Here is a 22,111-nt window from a genome sequence, read left to right as displayed (position 1 = left end):
GTTTCTTCTGGGCTGATGCAACTGTTCTAAAATTGATGGTGGTGACAGCTGCACGACTCTGTGAATGTAGCCCAAACCATTGAATGGTATACTTTAAACGGGTGAATCGCGTGGCACGTGAATTATACCTCAATAAAGCACATGTATATATATATATATATATGGAGTGAAGCTTCTAGACATCTCAGAACTAAGCAACAGGGGAACTCTTGCCCCCAGACAGGAGGGGAGGGACCAGTGATGCTGGACCCTGAGAGTGGCAGAAAGCTAGGTAGCAGGGGCAGGAGAGACCCCACGCCCTCTTTTCCCCCACAGCCTCCAACCTGTGTTCCCTAGTGTCACACTCAGGGGAGAGGTCAGCCTCCCGGGGCCCAGGGCAGGTGCCAGGGAAGGCAGATGGAGGATAGCCGGAAAGTATGAATTCACAGAATTATGAACTGCTTCATCCCGTCCTCCACCGTTGATACGTTTGCAAGGACCCTCATTAGGTCAGGTCTTGAGCTTAATAGAATTCTACTCCTAAAGCATCCATAAGACAGCCAGTCCTCACGTGGATGCCGCGGGGCCTAATGCTGGGATGGGAGCAGTGAGAGCACAGGGATGTGGCTGTGGCGGGACTGTCTGTGTGGAGGAGGGTACACACGTGCAAGCCGAGTGAGGGGAAAACAGCGATGTATGCACAGCGTCTGGACTCAGGGCAGGGGTCGGGCCGACCCCAGGCTGCCTCTGTCAGGCACTTCTGGCCTATTCTCGCCCAGACAGCATGTTGAACCGCGGCTCTCAGATACGTTCTGTGTTAGCATTGCGTATCCCCGGCTACAGCCATAGACATCATAAATGCAAACAAGGCATTTGGATGTGGAAATGTGTCACAGACTAAAAAGGAAACTCAAATCTTCTCCAACGAACTGCAAATCACATCCAAGGGCACATGTTCCAGGAGTGGGTCTTGAAAGAAAACTCTCCAGAAACACTTTATAAAGACATCGTTCAATGAAACTAAACACAAGCCGAATTTGGTGGTTTGGATGCTTTCCTTAAACAGAAGTTGCAATAAAATGTTTTGACAAAGAAATGCTAACTCACGTGGTTTAATATTTCACGATTTCCTTGTGAAAGTTCTACGAGAAGCTCTGGTAAGAATTTCTAAACGTTGTAACTCTTGTGGGTGTAGTAGAGTGGCATATGATTGATATCCAATACGGGCAGAGGCCCAGCAGGCACGGATGAGGCCACAGAAGTTAGAGGAGTCTGTCCGATCTTCAGTTAGGAACTAGAAACAGAAGAGATCGCCACAGTGTTTGTGAGGCTGTCAGCAGAATTTACCACCGAGAGCGCTCCACAGTTCGTCCCGTGTCACACTGCGGCAAGCCTGAGCAAGCAGCCGGTACCTCTCAGTGAGAATGATTTCTCATTTTCCTTTTTATAATCTACTCATAGCCTACCCTTCTATTTCCTGTAAAGTACAATAAGAAAACGCAATAGGACAGAATTAATGCGCGGCGGACGTTCCTTGGTTGCATGTTTTCTTACAAACATGCTGTACTGTATAAGGTGCACATGCGATGGATGACACTTAAAGTAGGCAGCCCACGCCAGATGCTCGGGTACCACCTGAACACGAGAGCCTTAGTCTGTCCTTGGAGACATCTGAACAGCTGACCTGAGCTGAGAGAAAAACGCTGTTTGTTCATAGGTATAATTAGGACGTGGAACTTGAATCTAATCACAGGTACCGACTGAAACCTGAGAGAAAGGAATGATGAGTTGACAACTATTTACAGTCAACAAAACCAAATCTTGGTGTCAGAGAGGAAGGAAGCATATTTTTGAGAGACTAGCATTTGCCAAGGTGATCTGGTGCCTCTTCCCATCCTCACAATAACCCGAAGGTGGGTGTCAGCGACAGGCAGTGTGCGAGCCTTCACCCTCTGTGCAAGCTGACAGGGTAGCCTGGCACAGTGCCAAGGATGCTGGCAGAAGACACAGCCTCCCGGCCCAGAGAGGACTCTACTGCTCCCAGCACAGCAGGCAGCATGAGTTCCATGCCTACCTCTGTCCCCCTTGACCCCCAAGTCCCACACGGGTGATGAAGCACATCCCGGGTTTGTGTCCCAGTGGATCAATTCCACGCCTAGGAACCCCCAGTCTTTTATGAGGGGTTGCAAACGACCTGCCCCCTGCCCCAGAGGGAGACATTATCCCTATTACAAACAACAGCGAATGAACTTGCCCCTTGCAGATTAGAGGGAGGAAGACACTCCACCTCCCCAGACTGTTTGCCTTACTCCCAACCTGGGAAAGATCGTTGTAACAAAAGCTGTCAGTGCGTCTGCTGACAAGAGACCCGTGGACAGTCATCTCCTGACTGTGGGCAATCTTCTTCCAGTTATTACAGATTTGTAAATTAAACGCTGGAGGAGGCATCCAGCCTGCTCAGGGTCACAAAGCTTAAGTCGAAGCATCGGGATCCCAGTGCAAGTGGGTCTGATCCCTGAGGTCATAGCTATCAGACAGCCGGAGAGCATCCTTCCACATGAGAGAGCAGTTCGTTAGTACAAAAAGGCATTATTACCACACACTCTTGAATTTCCCACCTAGCTCCTTGAGTATGTAGATTTTTCAATGACAGACCTATTACCATCAATCCTTTTAAACAGGCCTCACGGCCTAGCACTACCATTCTGCATTTTTCAAATGTAGAACATGAATTACAGAAAGTAAACCAGCAGGAGAATCAGAATTGTAGCAGGGGCAGGGCACATCCTTACTGGGTTTGGTCCCAGCTTTGGAAAGCAAGGCAAAACAGGGACCTCTGTGTCCCCTTAAATCTTTGACTCTTCAGACCAGGCCATTTTTAATGCTACATGGTGTGGCACCTGAATTTGGGCAAGCCGCACAATTTGTTTTCTTGTAAAGCCAATAATATTATATTTCTCGATAGCTTGGTAACCCAACTGAAAAAATTATTCTGCTCTATAAACACATTTTCTAAGTCATTATTATGTGTGCATTTCTGCAGGGATTTCTTACCAGAAAACAGTTTTTAAAAAAATTGTATTTAAATTTAAAGATTATAATTCTTTTCTAGACACAGAGAAAGATTTTATACAATTGAAATGTATGCTTTATTCCCAATATTGTCTACTGATTTACTTCTAAAACGTTTGTGCTATATGTGCCCATTAAAGAAAGAGAAGCAGCGAAATTGGCAAAATTAAGTGGTCTTAAAAAGGATCAGAAAGAAAGAAGTGGCCAGATTTTTGCCTAAATCTAACTACTTCAGGAAGTGAAAACCACACAGGAAACCACTTTGACCAAGTGCATGACATTTACTAGACAGATAACATGATTTGGCTTTCAGATGGTGCAGAATCTTTTTGCCAGCTTTATTGAGGTATAATTAACATAAAATAAGATGCACATATTTAAAGAGTATAATTTTTTTAGTTTTCACGTATGTACACACCCATGAAAATATCACCACAGTCAAGATACTGCCCTGTGATCCACTGCAATCCTCATTTTCTCCCCTCCCCAGGTGTATGTGTTGTAAATATTTTCTTCTAGACTTGAGTAGAATCTTGACAACTCATGAAACCTCAGACATAAATGTTTCCAAATTAAAGCTTTTCAGATTAGCTGTGAAGTTTTACATTTTTAATTTGTACAGAAAAGCAAGATATGTTATACTCTATTTTTAACTAAAGCTTTCAATTTAATAATTGTATCATACAAGATACATTAGCCGATTTTTAAGTTATATTTAATAATTTAGGAAGATTTTTTTCATTGACTAAGAATGCATTTTAGAAATATTAATTGTACAAACTTATCCTGCAACTTGATTTTTTTTTCCTTTCAGCAAAATGAACTAAGGCGAGAATGTGTTAATCTATAAAATTAATTATAAATATTAGCACCTTATGACGCACACTGGGCAGGGATAACTAAGTCTAATACTGCAGTAGTAATGGTTACATTTGGATCATATTGTAGGATTTGTATGGCAAGTTTTTTCATTTTCAAACAAAGTTGTTCTACAATAGGATGACCCTTGAAAACATGCTAAGTGAAGTGAAAGAAGCCCGTCACAAAAGACCGCATATTGTATGATACCTTTTAAATGAAATGTCGAAAATAGGCATAAAAGTAGAAACAGAAAGATTTGTGGTTTACTAGGGTCGTGGGGTTAGGCAAAGTGAAGACTGACTGCCAATAGGTTTGGGGTTGAAGGATGTTCTGATATTAGCGGTGATGGTCGCACAGCTCTGTGAATATATACAAAAACCCACTGAACTACACACTTGTAAGGGTGAATTTTATGGTATGTGAATTATATTTCAATAAAGTATTTAAAAAAATTTGCTGAACTTCCTGAAAAATATCAATAAAGCCCATCTTCCACTCCAACAATTTGAGTCTCTTTGTGTTCTCAACCAGATGCTCAACGTTTCCCAGAATTCATGTCCCTCTTAGATGACTGATGGTAATAAATAAAGCTGAGACTCAGCCCTTTGCAAGGATTAGTGAAACAGATAAATCGCAGCACATAAATCTGAATTTAAAACATCCCCACCTCCACTCCCCACCGCCACCCTCCATCCCAAAACAGAACTCCAGGCCTAAGTTAAATGCAAATGTTTGAAGAGGGGTAGGGAAGATCAAAGAGAAAAAGGGGGACACTTCCAAGTAATTTTTATGAGACTAACGTAAGTCTGACCTCAAAATCTAAAAGGACATTATAAGAAATTAAAGTGATAGGCTAAAATTCCTCATGCATATGGATCTAAAATTTATAAATAAAGTATTAGCAAATCAAATATAGCAAAGTATAAAAAGGATAACACGTCACAAAATTTGGGGTTCATTCCTGGGAGTAGCATATTAACATTATTTTTTCTAAAAAGAAAAATTATGTAATCATAGACTTGATAAAGAAAAACCAGGTGAAATCATTTAATCCATTTATGATTTGAAAAGAAAATCTCTTAGCATCTAGGAATAAACTTATATTTCATTATTACAGTAACAGATATTTTTTGAAGGTACGAATAAAGTGAAACGTCACCATCACGGTAAAGAGAATTTTAAAGCATATTTAATAGTGAAATTTTGAAACTTTTCCACCTGAGATTAGGAAGTAAACAAGAATGTTTGGTGTCCCCAACACTATTGATCATTAAACTATCAGTTCTAGCCAGTGGAATAAAAATATACATGTTGGAAAAGCAGTAACAAAGCTGCCCTTGTTTGCGGATATATGATTGTGCATGTAGAAAACAAAAATTATTAGAATGAATACATGAACTTAGCAAAGTTGTTAAACACAAGTCACTATTTTAAAAATCAAATATATTTCTATGTACAAGCAATAGAACAGCTGGAAAACAGCTGGAAACATATCATTTACAATACCATAAAAATATCAAATATTTAGGACTAAATCTAAAAAAAGTTGAACAAGAACCACACAGGGGAAACTACACAACATCCTTGCGAAAAAGTAAAGATGATCTAATTAAATGGGGGGTATACCATGTACACGGATTAGAAATGTTTTTTATTATATCAGTTTTACTCAAATGAATCTATAAATTCAATGCCACCCCAATAAAAATCTCAGTTGGATTTTTTTGTGGTAATTGACAGTTGATTCTAAAATTTACTTGGGAACACAAAGGCTCAAGAAGAGCCAAGATGGCTTCTAATAAAAAGAACACAGTGGAAGCACTTAGTCTACCAGATGTCAAAATTTATCATAAAGTTTCAGTAACTAAGGCAGTCTTTAAAAATTGAAGTATAGTGGATTTACAATGTCATGTTAGTTTCAGGTGGACAGCACAGTGATTCAGTTATATATATGTGTGTGTTTATATATATATAGTCTTTTTCAGATTTAAGGCAGTTTTTCTGTGTAACGATAGACACAAAGACCAAAGAAACAGAATAACTAGTTCAGAAACAGACTCACACATATGGACACCTGACTTATGGCAAGGGTGGCAGCATGCACAGCAGTAGAGGATTTTTTTTTTCAATAAATGGTGTAGTCAGCAGTTGCTGGATCTTTCAGAATGCATTATAATTATAAATATCCCCAAATATTGGACACCTGGTTTGCCAGTAGAAAACCCTGAGAATCTCATTTTGGACTAGAACACTTTCTCTGGGCTAATTATCACTGCCCTCCAAGAACAGCTGTGAATCTGACGTCTTCTTGGTTTCAGCAAGGCAAGTATAGTGAAATCAAGTCCCATCTGATGAGAAGTGAACCCTTGCCTCCTCTTTTACTTCCGTAACTTAATATCTCTTTATTAGCTAATACCATATATCTAGGTTTCTGAATTAATATTTTGTTTCACGTCACCTCTCATTTTTATTTTTTCTTAACCATTTAAAAATGTGAAAGCATTCTTAGTTCGTGGGTCATACAAAAACGGAAAGCAGGCTGAATCTGGCCCACAGGCTTGTAGTTTGCCAACTGCTGGCTTAAAATATTAACATTCATTCGCGTTAACCTGCAGTCTACGTGACCTCAGAATAGGGGCTGCTTGTGACGGTGTAGGTTTGTGTAGAGAATTGTACAAGACTGGAAAGTACTTAGAATGTACCTTTTTAAAGCAGGAATTCACCCTGTCTCGCCCCTCCTTACAATTGCCTTGCAACAAGTAAACCAAATTATTAAACTAAAGAAAATAATTTTTTGGCATTTGTCTTTGAATGGACATCTCTTCATGAATTTACTATATTTTAACAAATAGTTTCTAGGTAGAACATAACTCTTACTTGTAATTGGGTATATGTCTGCTGGATATTTTGTTATATATATACTCTTGGCTACAGAGCCCCCTAGAAGTTTATTTTTTACTCTCTTGCCAGTTTACTATATTTATAAATTGAAACTCAAACTGTAATCCTGTCTTCTTTATTTAATAACTGTGTGGGAAATTAATAAACTGTGTGCTTCTTGAAAAAACTCTTGTTATTAAACCAAAAGAGTCTTGCTTCTGGAATCCCAGTGCAAATGGGAATCATAGAAAATTCTCTCATAACTAGCTGCTGAGATTAATGTTTTAAAAGATGCTAATGATATCTTAAGCTTCTCATGGGAATTACAACCATGAAATACTCAAACTACATAGTACCTAATCCTAATACTGTTTAGTTAGTAATATATTCCTGACCACGCTGTGGCTTCCTGCTAGCCTAGTGAAAAACTCATGGTCTCGGGACGTATTAATATATAATTATTTTAAAGAATTTCGTATCTAAACAACAAATTGCTTCAATCTAATCTAAAATGTGAGTTACTCTATATTTATTCATTTTGACCTTGATATTTAAGTAAGTCTGCATTAAACAAACAAAAAACCCTTGAAACCAAAAATTGTCATACTTTTCAAAATAGATACTCAGGTCAAAGGAAACTGGACACATTACATGAACAACTAAAAATTTTCAGTCTATGATTTTTGTCTTTTCTGATAATTGGGTTTCTTTTTAGTAAATCAATTTCGTTTACTTTTGGCTGTGTTGGGTCTTCATTGCTGCGGGTGAGCTTTCTCTAGTTGCGGCGAGCGGGGGCTACCCTTTGTTGCGGTGCACGGGTTTCTCATTGCGGTAGCTTCTCTTGCTGCAGAGCACGGGCTCTAGGCACGTGGGCTTCAGGAGTTGTGGCACGCCGGCTCAGTAGCTGTGGCTCGTGGGCTCTAGAGCGCAGGCTCAGTAGTTGTGGCACGTGGGCTTGGTTGCTCCACGGCATGTGGGATCTTCCTGGACCAGGGCTGGAACCTGTGTCCCCTGCATTGGCAGGTGATCCTTAACCAGCAACCAGGGAAGCCCTGATCATTGGTTCTTTAAGTTGATTTTTCTTGTGAAAACTCAATCTAAAATTTATTTTTAAAAGAGAATATTATTGTGTAATAATATAATCAAATTATTTACATAGCTATGTTTTGTCTTGGTAACTACCTTAAAAAACAAATATGTAACAATATCTGTGCCTTATTTTTTTAAAAATCAAACTGGTGAAAAATAATCAAACTGGTGAAAATATTGGGCAGAAAAATTTATCTGTGCAGTCTTGTAATTATTCTATACATCACAGAGAGATAAAAGTAAAATCTGATTCTCTGAAATTACTTTAAGGTTAGTGCATTTTCTATACCAAGAAGAGAAAACGATGTCAATATAAAGGTTTCCCATTTACGGAACACTGCATCTATATGATTTCAGGATTGTAGTTCATTCATTTTTCACAATTCTGAGGCATACTGCCAATTATTTAGACAAGAAAACTGGGTTTCAGAAAGAGAATTGGGCATTAGTGGCCAACGGTAGTTTGACATTCAAAGAGGGGTCTGTGCGACTCTGAGCCCGTGGTCTCCATCACACCGGGTTACGGTTGCTAACAGAGGTACAGACCACCTGCACGGGTCCACCGGGAGGAGGGGCCTGCAGTTGTGGTCAGCGGGGAGCACTTCTGTGAGGGGGTGGGCCTGGGTCTGGAAGTCGGCGGTACTGAAGACAGGCCACACTGTGCCCTAGTAATCACTGGCCCCACATTTCAGTGCTTAAGGCCCACTGCGGGGCCCAGTGACTCTGCAGGGTCAGCCAGGGCTGAGACCGGCTGATCGATTTTATGGCACCTTCACTCCTACGGGGACTCAGTCACTGCAGCCAGGGAAGACAGGGCTGGGTGGTCACTCACTGGGTCTTCCACCCAGAGGAGGCATACACCATTTGCGTCTACACCATTTCACTGACCAAAACAAGTCAAGTGGCCATAGCTGACATCACACGTGCAAGGTGACATTCTGTGTGCTTAGGAGAGGGAAACCAAAACCAGTCCACAGAGCTAACGTCTAAGGGAGATGGTTGGGATTTCAACCGGTGGGTCTGAATGGGGCATTCCCAGTGGAGGGAGGGAGATGAACAAGGCTGGCAGGCAGTGGGCAGAGGCGTGCTCGTCAGATGGGAGGGGGACAATCTGCTTGGAACTCACACGTGAAACAGTAGGAAACTGAGCTGAAAAAGTGAACTGGGCTGAGTCACCTTGGATGCTAGGGTTTTTTCAGGGTGAACAGAGACATCATCAGAAGAGTGTGTTGGCAAGATGGGGACAGTTTGAACTGAGGAGAGGATGCAGCAGAGAACCCAATAGGAGGGTATATAGTCATAGAAAGAACTGCTAGGATGGGAGCCCAGTAGGATATGGAAAATGAAAGAGGAGGAAGAGTCAGGGACAACACTAAGATCAGAGTGACACGCGCCTAAGCCAGGCCTTCAGAGCAGCCACGTGATGGGGGGGAGGGGGGAAGGGAATGGCAGCAAGACACCGTGAATCCTGCAGATGGAAAACGGCTGGAAAGGTGGCTTAGTAACTTAGGAGGGGAGAGAGGAGCACCTGTTTCCCCCACACCTAGAAGTTTAAAATGTTACAGTACGTAACGTACCAAATTCAGTGTTGCAATGAAAACAATTGTAGCACATAGCCCAAACAAGAATACAGTCAGATAATGTTAATTCTTTAATTCTATGGCTTGAAATCCGCCAAGGCTTACTGCGACATTCGGAGCAAATAGAAGTTCTAATGCAGTGTCTTTTATTAATTAAAATATGCATAAAAAGTTAATATTTAATGATTTTTCTTTTTTTCCACATACATAAGCATGAATACTTCTGTACTGTTTTACTCCCATCCAAGTCTATTAAAAAAAAAAAAGCTTTTCTGGACTTTCCTTTTTCTCATGTACCTTTTTATCCCCTGCAGTGCCAGTATTCAAACCTAAACTGAAGACATTTCAATACCCACGGACACTTGGAGAATACATTCACGTCCTTACTTTAACTTAAACCTTGTTAAAGGCTCCGTTAGGTGGGCTGTTCAGGTCATTGCCGTCAAGAAGTTTATTGTTTGCTTGAGAAACTGAGCCTCCGAGAGCTACAAGGACCCCACTCACTGTCCTACGATTCGTGGAAGGGATGCATCTCACACTGCGGGGTCTGACTCCTTCCCCAAAGCTGCTTTCTCATTCTAACGCCTCTGATCACAGGCATAAAATTGACTTCCATGCTAGTTCAGTGATATAATGGAACCAGCCTCACCCAGGAGAAAGGAGAGGTGTGACCGCAGATGTGTGACATTGGAAAAGTCATAGTCTCAAGGTCAGAAAGGACCTAAACAGTCATCTGAGCCAGCGATTATCAGCCCTGACTCTCAGAATCACTTAGGGAGACTTCACATATACAGACTCCTGGACTCGCTCCGCATGCTGGTTCTGTGTCTGGGATTTTGGGCTGAGGAAACACATAGGTTCAAAAAGCCCTCTGAAATGAGAACAGAGTCGACAGTTGATGACTCTTATTGTTTGTTTTCAAGGTATAATAACAGGAGGGGAATATATATTTTAATAGTCCTAGTCTTCTGAAGATACATCTGAAACACTAATGAAACAACACAATGTCTGTTTTTTGTTTTAAAGTAAGCCGGGGATGAGGGAAGAGGGCAGCGGGTCCATGAAGCAGGCTTGTGCTAACTGCTGGAGCATCACTGAGTTGCTTCTATAACAAGGAAGTTGCAAAGAAAAACTCCCCAGGAAATTCTGATCCGACCACACAGCCCTAACGCAGAGGTTGCCTGTGTTTCGTACCGTGTGCGCTCACCTACATCTTTGTGGTATTGCTGAAGATCACTCACCCACGCACGCCAAAGTGTGGAAATGGTTCGACTGAAACAGGGCATTTAGAATATAGAGAAGTGAGCAAGTGACTGGAAGTGTTCTCAGATACGGTTTGCTGCCCCAAACCAGGGACTATTTTCTGGGTCCGCTCTTCGATACTACTCTTTTCCCTCCGTTTCCAGTCCATTCCCAGGTAACTCGTAACATTTCCACTTTGACCTTTTACCCTATGGTTTCCCTACTTTGTGTCCAGGTGTGGATTTAGTCTCATTCATCCTGATCCACGTCTGAAAGCACTTTTAATCTGAAGACTCTTGTTTCTCACATTCTAGAAAATTCCCAGCTTTTATTCTTTAATTATGCTTCTCTGTCATTCCCTCTGTTCCCCTGGAATTCTGATGAGACTGACCTCTCCCAGACTGTTGTTCTTGTCTCTTACAGACTCTTATTTTTATTATTATTATTATTTTTGCGGTACGCGGGCCTCTCACTGTTGCGGCCTCTCCCGTTGCGGAGCACAGGCTCCGGGCGTGCAGGCCCAGTGGCCATGGCTCACGGGCCCAGCCGCTCCGCGGCATGTGGGATCTCCCCGGACCGGGGCACGAACCCGTGTCCCCTGCATCGGCAGGCGGACTCTCAACCACTGCGCCACCAGGGAAGCCCTCTAATTGGTTCTTTAAAAATACATTCTTGTTTTATTTCTGTGAGTTCCTTATTTCACAATTTCTGATCCCTTTTTATGGATTTATTCCATCATATATTCCCTTAAGGTCCCTAAACATTTAAAGCTTTTTCTAGACTGTTCTATTACTTTTATTTTGTCTGGAGTGAGTTCATCTTTAGATTGCTGCTTTTGATGGTCCTTTAGCATTCGGTTTACACGTGGGTATTGGCATTTGGGGCTTGTCAGCTCATCCTAGGTGGGGGACTCTCTCCCATTGTCTCTCTTGCTGTGCCCCTTTGCTCACCCCTGCCTCTGGCTAACGAAGGCCTTGACCTGGTCCACTGGGGGCCCTGCTCCTGGAGCGAGTCGTGTTATCTCGACCGGAGGCATCCCAGATGTAGCCACTGCAGGGCTCAGCTCAGCTCCAGGCCAGAGGCTGTATGAAGGTTTTCTCTCCTCCCCGTGAGCACTCTGGTGCCCACGACCCGACAGGAGCCCAGCTTCTGGCAGCACCAACCGGGTTTGGGCCCCTGGGTTTGTCAGGACGGCTCCTCCAGCCCCTCTCACCACTGTGCACTTGTGTCTGGACACCAATCCTCAGAGATGGTCACGTTGTTTCAAGAGCCCTCTAAACTTACATTTTCTCCTTCTTTTTCGTCTTTCACTCGTGTATATTTAGAGCAGGTATATGTGTGTGGCACGGGAGCCTCAGAGCACAGACTTACAACACCATCATGACAGGAGCCTTGCCCAAGCTTTTCACTTCTCATGGAATTGTTGCAAATGTCAGCAGCACTTTCAAAAATGCGTTAAGTTGCACTGCATTTCCAAAAGCAAACACCTGAACTGTGGTATTTCGGATTTCCAGAGATGCTGGTGGATGAAGAAGAGATTCCGCTTGGGGGAAGTCTGGGGATGTCCCACTCCTGGGTTTCCCACGGACAAGACACTTGTCAACACTTTCTTCTCTGGTTTCTCTTATTTTTACTGCTGGTAAAGCATTTAATAGCACATGTTCCCTTCATTTGGTATGTTTTTATTTGTTTAAGTACAATTTAATGGGAGTTTGCATTTAAAAATGCTTCCAGGAAAAAATTACGTATATGCTATACCTCAGCATATATTATATATCACACAATTATATAAAATTTATATGCTTATATAAATAATATAATGTATTACAAGTATTGTATATCTATATCTATACACCCGTTTTCTAGCAAGAAAGGGCATGAGACACAGAGAATAGTTGATATATTTGTACCATTTGTCTTCTCAGGTCTGTTAAGTTCCTGATCTTTTTCCTGATACTTTCTATTTTCCGGAGTCTGTGAAAATTGGGCTGGGAGTCAGGTTTATTACATGTAGTTCATCTTAGAACCTGGTTTCCATAATGATGCCTACATTTTTTTGCTTTTGTTTTATCAGTGACAGCCAGTTGATAGAGTCCTATAAAGGCTACTCAGGAGCTCGAGACCTCAATTTCAGGAACGAGGGAGGCACTTTCCTCGGCTAGCCCCAGTTTTGGGGACTATTGTCACGAGAAAAGAGAAAGGCTGATGGAAAACTCCCAAGGCCTCCACGCTGAGGAAACTGCCCTTGTGAAGACCCCTCACTTGAGCAGCGGCCCACCGGGAGCTGCCAGCAGCTGTGGACGCTGTGTGCTAGTGGCCCCTCAGCACGCCATGCTCACCCAGTTGGGGCGATGTGTCTGACACCCACTGCACGCGAAGCTCTGTGCAACACTCAGCAGTGGGAGCGGAGACAGAGTCAAAAATCAAGAGATGGGTCCCGACACCTGGTGCTGTGGACACAAACAAGGTGCACGAAGCAGCTTTCCAACACATTGCAAGGGGCGTGAGCAATGTTCACGGGCTGTAATTCTCCCGCTAATACACACACACACACAGTGAACACAGGGACACTCGCAACACATATAGACACACACATACAGACAGACACACACGGGCTATTTTCTTTGTATTCAGTGTAAATATCTTATTTAACTGTTTTAGATTTGGTTTATTTTTCAGCATTATCTTAGGTTATAAAATGCTAGAGAACACATTTAACCACAGAAGTCTTTCTGCATTAGTAATATTCAATTTTTTAAACAAGTAAGATTAATTTCCTATTTTAAGGGCTTTTTTATATCTTTTCTTTCTCTGAAATCTTGTTTCCTGAGAATTCTATTATGTAATCCAGAATTTAACTAAATATCAGGAACACTGGAATATAATGAAGAAGAGTTTAAAGATACATTTCTCCATTTATCCAATAAAGTAGCACATACCCTACTTATTTCTTGAGACTTTATCCTCTGGAATTTCTCTCTTTTTTTTTTTTAAACTAAATTAGCCACACTGACCTCTTTAGTCATGGGTTAGGCAAAGGAAGAGTCTGGTTATTTAACTTTCTGGATTAGCTGTGACTAAATTAACTTTCACTTTCTTAGGCTACGGAGGAAGGCGGTCTACCCTAGAAATTCTTCAATTTGAACCTTTATTATATTCCTTTACTTTTTGTTTAAAGACCATCCTCTGAACTGATATAGCTAATAAAAAGCTTATAAGATGCTTTGTCAATTACAGGATGAACTATTTTAAAATTTGGTTAATTTACTGAAATTTATTGGCAGCTAGAAAATGACCTATAGGTCGTTAAATATAGCTAATATAGTGAAGTATTGTTAATATATTTGTACTATTTTTTTCTTCTGAGATGGATTAAGTTCCTGATCTTTTCCCTGGCATTTTCTATTTTCCAGAGCCTGTGAAAACTGCAACAGGAATAAGTTTATCCCATTTGGTTGGTCTCAGAAGCTGGCTTTCATAATGTTTCCAAAAATATTTTTAAATGTTCAAAGCTTAACCAGAATTTAAAATTTTTCATTATTTATTTGTTCTTATATATTTATCCCCATTACATGATACTGCAAGGTTTTAAGTAGGTTTAAGTGTTAGAGATATTTAGAACTATTCGTAGATCAGTGCTGATTTAAATAGGAGCTCTTCATAGTGTAGCTAAAAATAAAATAATACTTAGAAAAAGAAAACCAAAAGGTAAATAAATACGCTGCAAAATAAAATTTGTAAAATGGGTACTCAGATTAAAAAATCTGATTTAAACCTCACCCAATGAAGCTTTGTTTACCTTCGGTCTGGTCTCTCACCCCACACCTTAGTTCCTCTGTCTACACGGCAGGTTTAATAAAAAAAATCCCATGTGACTTAATTTTTATACAGTATCTCTTGAATAGCACTTAAATATGATTTCTGAAACATATCAGAACTCAGCAGTGCCATGAGAATAGAAGATGGATAGCACGTGTACTTACAAAATTAACATATGGCTCAGTATATTCCTTACAATTAGTAGAAGAATTTGTTAGCTTGAAGGTTTTCATGGCCTAAATATACCAGTTCTAAGAGTCTTCATGATTTAATAATCATATGTATTCTATGGGTCTCACCTTGCTTTTAAACCTTTGTCAAGAAACTAATGTTGGTTGGGACCTACTATGAATTGTATACTCATCCGCCACTCACACATAATGCCAATGGGGATTTTTAATGAGTCAGAAAAACAATAATAACTAACAATGATTTAGAGCCTTCTACATGTCCTGCATCAAACTGTAGACATTTCATGTATGCTACACATGTTTATTACAAAAACAACACTGAAGGGAGCCCATACTTATTTTCTAGCAATACTAAATTTTCTACATGTTACTTACTTCAGACACCAGCAAACTAATTGCCGGCTTTGCAGACTAATTCTTTGCTCTAAGAGCCAAGGCATTCTTGCTAATAGCATAGTCAGGAATAGAGTTCTTACTGTTATAATTCAGCTGGCACTATAGCTGATGACCCGCACGGCATGTGTGGAACTTAGCTGGACAGTTCTGAGATGTATGGACGCCGTGGTGTTCACCACAACAAACAAACAAACAAAATCCCCAAACAAAAAACAACTTGAGTCTATAAAGAAGCACAGGAACTAAAAAGCATAAAGGAACAGAATGTCAGAACACAGATGTGTCGTTTATATACATATGCTTTTCCGCAAGTCACCACATTTTAATTTTGAGAAGGAGGCTGGATATCTATTGAAGAATTCATTCCCCCATGGCACTGGTTCAACCCCGCAGGCTTCTCCGCTGAAAAGCCTCCTTATGAAGCTGAATTGTACTAGTGCCGCAGAAAGGAGAGCTGAAGACAGAACCCAGCAGGGATGGTAGAATTCTCGTCTTTCCCAGAAGAGAAGAAATCCAACTGGTGGAGGGAAAAATCATCTCACACTGGAAAAGACAATGACAAAAATAAAGAGGCTTTGTCAAATGTAGCTCACTGTTTTCATCACTTAGCTGTGGTATTTCAGAGATGAAGGTTTTTGTTGCAACACATCACAGATAACACAGGAGATTGACTTCACCTGGCCCAGCACTGCACGGGGAAAATAAATGTCTGCTGGCAGGTGTTCTTCTGCCAAATTTGTTTTTTTTTTTTTTTTGGCGGGGGGCGGGGCGGGGGGAGGAGAATTAAAGAGAAAACACCTAATGAAATAAAGACTCCTAAAATGGACGAAACTTGCTGCTGAAATGAATGTTAGGTCTGCAGAGGCACCGGGACCCTCGGAGGCTCTAGCGCTGTGGAAAGGCAGCATCTCCCCGCGCCCGGGGGCACCTCGAGGGACCCCGTCACCTCAGGCCGCAACCTGGTGCTGCGAGAAGACGTGTTTTCTCATCCACACGCAGCCAGGAGGCCGCTCCGACCGGACACCGTGGGACCAACACCGACGTGGGGGCCCAGCCCCGGGACGGGGGGACCCGCAGCGCCACGACAGACGCGCCCCCCCTCGGGAGGAAGGCCCAGCAGACGGCAGTCACCCCAGAGCCCACACGGGCATGGGGCGCTGCGGGGCCCCGTGCGATCAGCGCCCAGAGGGGTTCTGCGAGTCCCAGCCCTGCGGCCTCCACGGCCCAGCGCGCCCAGCCGAACCTGGCCCGCTCGTCTGACCCGGCAGCGCCCGTCCGAATTCCGCCCACTAGCTGGATCCGATACCACCCGTCTCCACACGGTACCACACGAACCCAGCCCGCCCGTCTGAACCCACCGTCCGAACCTGGCCCCCTAGTCGGACCAGTACCGCCCATCCGAACCCCGCCCACCGGTCGGACCTGGTACCGCCCGTCTGAACCCGGTACCGTCCGAACCCGGCCGCCCGCCCGTCTGACCCGGTACCGTCCGCTCGAACCCGACACGGTCCGAACCTGGCTCACCAGTGGGACCCGGTACCGACTGTCGGAACCCAGCCCCGCCCGGCGGGCGGCGCGGCGCGCAGGCGGGCGCAGCATCACCTAGCGGAGGCCGGAGGTGCGGGCGCGGGCGCGCGGGCGCGGGGGCGCGCACGGCGGGCGGGGCGGCGGCGCGTGCGGGCGGGCGCTCGGGGCACACACCGGCCGGCGGGCTGACGCGGGGCGGGCAGGCGGCTGCGGCGGGGAGCGGGGCCGGTGGAGGCGGCTGAGGAGCCCGCGGAGCCCGAGAGCTCGAGAGCTGAGGCAGCCGGACGCGGCCGCGGAGCCGGGAGCGCGGAACCGGGCGCGCGGAGCCGGGAGCGCGGGGCGCCGGCCGGCGGGGCCGAGCCCCGAGCCGGGCCCGCAGACCTAGGCGCGTGGCCCCCCGCCCGACCCCGACCCGGCCCCGACCCCGTGGCGGCCCGGGCGGGCGGGCGAGCGCGGCCGGAGGATGTCGGCGGGCGGCCGCGACGAGGAGCGGCGGAAGCTGGCCGACATCATCCAGCACTGGAACGCCAACCGGCTGGACCTGTTCGAGATCAGCCAGCCCACCGAGGTACGCAGCCGGCCGGGGTCCCCCCCTCCCCGGCGACGCCCTTCCGCCCCCCGGGACCCCCTCCCGCGCCGGCCGCGCCCCCGGACCCGGGGTGGCCGCGCCGGGCGCAGGCGGAGCGCGGTCACCTGTGCCCCGGCGGGGGGCGGGGGAGGCGGGCGTGGCGGGGACGTCTTTCGCGGGTCTCCCCGCCCGCAGCCGGGGTCGCAGCGCTCGGCCCGGGCCCGCGGACCTTTGTCACCGGGACGCGCGAGCATGTGACCGCGGCGGCCGCGGTGGGTTTGGAACTTGGGGGTTGGCGGCCGGGAGCGTAAAGTAAATATCGGGATAGTTGTTCCAATTGTGCGGCTCTGCTGATAACGCGGCCCGGAATTGAACTCCCGTGGAAAGAAGGTTTCCTCCCATTCGCTGCCTGCGCTCAGGTGGACGGGAGGGCGCCCCTCCCCGCGCCGGCCGTGCGCGCGTCCGCGGTGACCCAGGCTGGAGAGGGGGAGGGGGAGGGGAGAGGAGACCTGGGCTGGGGGAGGGGGCCCGGACCGGGCGGGGGGGAAGATCGAGGGAGGGGGTGGGTCAGAAGACCTGGGCTGGGGGTGGGGTGGGGGACGATCGAGGGAGGGGGAGGGGGGCTGGGCTGGGGGAGGGGGCCCGGACCGGGGGGGGGGGAGATCGAGGGAGGGGGAGGGACTGGGGGAGGGGCTGGGCGGGGGGGAGGTGTGTGTGTGGTGGCTGGTCCTGGGCGTGCTCCTGGAAAAGGAGGAAATCTCTCTTGCTCTCGGCCTGGGACAATGGTAGTTGTTTATAGCAAAGCTGCTGAAAGAGTTCCCAACAGTTAAAAAAACAACAAAAAAAATAGGTTTGGTCCCCATCCGCCGGTCTGGGGGAGGTGGGGGATGGGAGTGGAGGTGAGGGTCAGGGAGGGACCCTGAAAACCGATTCATCCCAGTGAGCGCTCAGAGCTGTGCTTGCTTCTCAAGCTGTAGTTGCACAGACTTTAGCCACACGAAATACACCTTACAGAGGATTTACGTCCTCTTAGGAAATTATTTTAATAGCATCTGTTTCTGATTTGCTGTAGTAGGTAGTTCAAAGTTAGTATTATTTACTAAAATGCCAGCTTTTGGGCAGCAATACTGTTGGGCAAATTTGAACATTCTCATGAAATTTAATCTCTATCATTAAACCCCAGTTTATATTTCTGAGTAAACTTGACCTTCACCTTTTCAGCGTCTTGATTTTGCCTGTGGTGGGAAAGATCCATTTCTTCTGTCTTCCTGGGCAGAGCCATTTATCTTACTCCTTAGTTGAATACTAATATAAATTATTAGGTTCAGGTTGCCAATTTGAACACCGATACTGAGTTACTCCTGATTCACAGCTCATCTTCTCTAATGATTTTATGGGTTAGGTGCTAGTAGGCAAATTGATAATATGTAGTTAAGTGTTCATTCATAGGCTTATTAGCACATCTTTTGAAAGGTGACTGCAGTAATTTGGCCTTCAGGATTATGTTGTCTTTCAGAATAATGAGTTCATTTTTCTTATCTCTGGCTTTAAAAATTCGGATGTAAAATATTATTTTGGTAGATAGTTGTTTTTTTCTGTTTGAATGGACCTATTTATATATATATATTTTCAGAGATTTCCCAAGTCTGGTCGTGAAAAGGAATATTTTTTCAGTTTAATAATAGGTAATTCGGTTTCCTCTTTGGGATTTTAAATTGCATTGGCATTTTAAAAAATCCTGAATCAAAAACAGATTAGAGTTAATTGATTTTATTAATTCTATTTTTAAGCACTCAATTGAAACTTTTTCTCTATTTTTTAGGTATATGAGTAGTTCTTAAAGTAAAACTGGCCTCTCATTTGGAGAGCTCCTCTTTTCCTAGTTATTCTGTGGGTGAAAAGTTGCTGTGCACACGTGTTGAAGCAAAGCAAAAGTTAAAGGACATTTCTGGGAAATGATTATATATTTCATTTAGTAGTTTTTCCTTCCCACGTATATCTGAACATTTCAGTTTTTAGAAATGATTCTCCAGGATTATGTTAGAAAGCTCTTCATAATGAAATAAGTTGGTTTTTTAAAATACCTGTATGTTATTTTCTTAGCTCTTATATTATCTAATACCTACTTCACACTTTACTTCTTGTTTTCTGGAGAACCTTTGCATACTATTAAGTTTATTGTGGTCTTGGAAGTTTAAGCTTCGCTTCTAGCATGTATTTTTCCTTATGATGTAGGTAAAAACTAAAGTTAATAATTCTCTAAATCACTATTTCAAGGCCAACAGTTTCGATTTGCTTTATCTAAACTTCGTTGTCTGCAGTTTTTTACTGTCTGAGAAATAATGAATTTTTACTCTATTTGTCCAATCACAAGTCATGGTTCTTAGTTTTCTACAAGAACGTAACCATTATATTGACCTTTATTATGGTCAGTAAATGTTGAGCGAATTTACTGCAGAATTTGATTGGTAGGAATATGATCTAAGCCTTATATGTATATATTTGGATAATCTTTTCTTAGGTACATATATGAGAGTTTAGTTGTGGTTTGTTTTCTTTTGATTGCTTTTTTGGGGGTTACAGTGATCAATATCTGTTATCAAATTATATAACTATAGGTCATCTGTGATTGGTTTCAGGCAGCCTTGGATAACCACTGATCCGGGGTGTCTGTGTTTAGGAGGATGATAAACTTGGCTTTTTGCATTACATTCACTTTTACAGAACATTAGAATATGTTTTAAAATCAACTTGGTTAAGTTCGCTTCATATTCACCTTTGTGTGTTAAAGGGCTTCCAAAGAAAAAGCAAGTTATATTTTATCATTGTGTATTTTTCAACCCCTTCCTCACTCTGGATCCCAGGTCCTTTTGGAATTTAAAATGAGAGTTGATGATCTAAACTTTAGTTGATGATCTAAAGTTGATGTTTTCTCACCAGGAGATTGATATTAAGCTGAATTAATATCTTGATTACTATGGGAAACTATAACTCATAATAAATGCTTCTGAGAGCTTTTTAGTCCTGTCTGTCCTTTTCTTATTTTTGATGTTAAGTCTTTATTTCCTTTAGGGATTTCTGATTATTTATTATGGCAGAGTTCTTGTTCCTAATCTCATTACCTCCTCAGAAGAGGGCTTCTCTAGTTACCCAAAGGTCTCCGTGTTGTTTTTTGGTGTTCTGTTGTTTGACTTATCCCAATTTTGTTATTATAGCCGTTGGTTTGTCTGAATCCCTCTCTGATTGCATGAAGGCAGGAGCTTAGAGTTTTATTGTTTTAAACAGTTTTATGGTTGTCACATGGTAGGTGCTCAGTAAATATTTTGTGGAAAGGATACTGAATATGGCTTCCTTCGTGTGTACCTTTATCCTTGACAAAATAAGATACATGCTTTTTTAAAACTTAGTGAAATTGTCTTTTAGGATCTTAAAGATTTATCTTTTCAAGTCTTATTCTTTCGCATAAAGTTTACACCTAAATGCAAAAACCATACTAGGTAGTTGACCACTTCACTTCATGAGACATTTCTTAAAGTCATTTGTTTTATTACTTATTGAATTCATTGCCTTTTTTTTTGCATTGATGGGAAAAAAGTAACCTAGAATTTGTGTGGATACCCATATATTCTTTATTAAAGGTAAATATGTTCTGTTTTAATATTCTGGTTAATCTTGAGAAGTAATGTGGTGATTTCATATTACCCAGAGGTGTGTGTAAAAATAACTTGCGGTTTGTCAGCGGAGGTGGAGTAGGCAGTCTTCAGATGAAGTAGTAGTAATTGCATAACTTAGAGCTAAATCTCTATTTCAGACTAATGCTTAGGTTGTAACTATGCTTTATCATACAACTTAACTATATTTGAAACTAGTTTGAAAACAACAGTTGTATTATTAAACGTTGGTACGTTAGAAGGTCTGTGTTTCTGGTGAGTAATGTATAATGAGATAGGCAGTTGCCAGTGATGTGTTTTTAGTATTTATAGGTATCTCTGCTCCTTTTAAAAAAATCTTTAGGGCTTCCCTGGTGGCGCAGTGGTTGAGCGTTCAGCTGCCGATGCAGGGGATGCAGGGGACACGGGTTCGTGCCCCGGTCCGGGAAGATCCCACATGCCGAGGAGCGGCTGGGCCCGTGAGCCATGGCCGCTGAGCCTGCGCGTCCGGAGCCTGTGCTCCGCAACGGGAGAGGCCACAGCAGGGAGAGGCCCGCGTACCGCACAAAAAAAAAAATCTTTACTTTCTTTTCCTGTAATAATTGGTTGCAGTTTATGTTTGTGGGTGTGTGCTTGTGGGTGTGAGATCCAGGCTCTGTGTCACGTTGTTTCCTTACCTTGTAACTGAAGCGGCATCTTGACTGGCTTCACTTTGCTGTGCTCCTGACAATGAAAAATAATTTTCCTTTATGCAGTTTATAGACTTAATGGAATGTAAGTGTTGTAAGTGTAGGCTTTTCTAGAACTGTCAATTTTTGATTGTGGTTAAGGGTAGAATAGCAAAAGCGGTTCTTTCATAGTCATGAAAGAATTTCATTTGCAGAAGATCAGGATATGGTACCAAGTTGGTGGGGTGTTTAAGAGAACAAGGTTTAGGGTTATGTCATTAAGGGTTTAACTGAGCAGTTGTAGTGTATAAAGCATTATTATTAGTGGTTGGTCATTATTCTGGTGGTGTAGATTAATTTGTTTATAAACAGTTTTACCAGGCTTGAACTTGGGTGTAATATCAGAAAATGCTAATAAATAATATAGCAGTTATTTTGATATTAGCTTGCTTTCCTTTATTATACATGAAATGTATATATGAGTAATATTTATGGAAATTAAACTGACCTCTTAATTGAACATTATTTTCAGGTTAGGCAGTGTTGATTTTGGTTCAGAATTTTGCTGTTGCTATTAGCTTCCTGGCTG

At 43.2% G+C, this 22,111-nt stretch overlaps 1 protein-coding gene and 1 long non-coding RNA gene across 2 annotated transcripts in view; one reads left to right on the top strand and one right to left on the bottom strand.

The window, feature by feature from the left end:
- Nucleotides 1-15,361: 15,361 nt before the first annotated feature.
- LOC116763386 lies at nt 15,362-17,625 on the bottom strand. Its single transcript, XR_004352499.1, has 2 exons — nt 17,330-17,625; nt 15,362-15,652 (listed from the first exon to the last, which is right to left on the bottom strand). It is a non-coding gene; the product is annotated as an uncharacterized LOC116763386 (long non-coding RNA).
- Nucleotides 16,840-22,111, top strand: part of AFDN (afadin, adherens junction formation factor) — a 139,508-nt gene continuing 134,236 nt past the window's right edge. The window contains 1 exon segment of the mRNA XM_032651019.1: nt 16,840-17,204. Coding sequence (XP_032506910.1) covers nt 17,100-17,204 — 105 coding nt within the window. The 5' untranslated portion in view covers nt 16,840-17,099.

The sequence above is a fragment of the Phocoena sinus genome, chromosome 12 (assembly GCF_008692025.1).
Source record: "Phocoena sinus isolate mPhoSin1 chromosome 12, mPhoSin1.pri, whole genome shotgun sequence".
Lineage (NCBI taxonomy): Eukaryota > Metazoa > Chordata > Mammalia > Artiodactyla > Phocoenidae > Phocoena > Phocoena sinus.
Note: the sequence above shows the minus strand (reverse complement) of the source record. Positions and strands in the feature narration are given on the sequence as shown.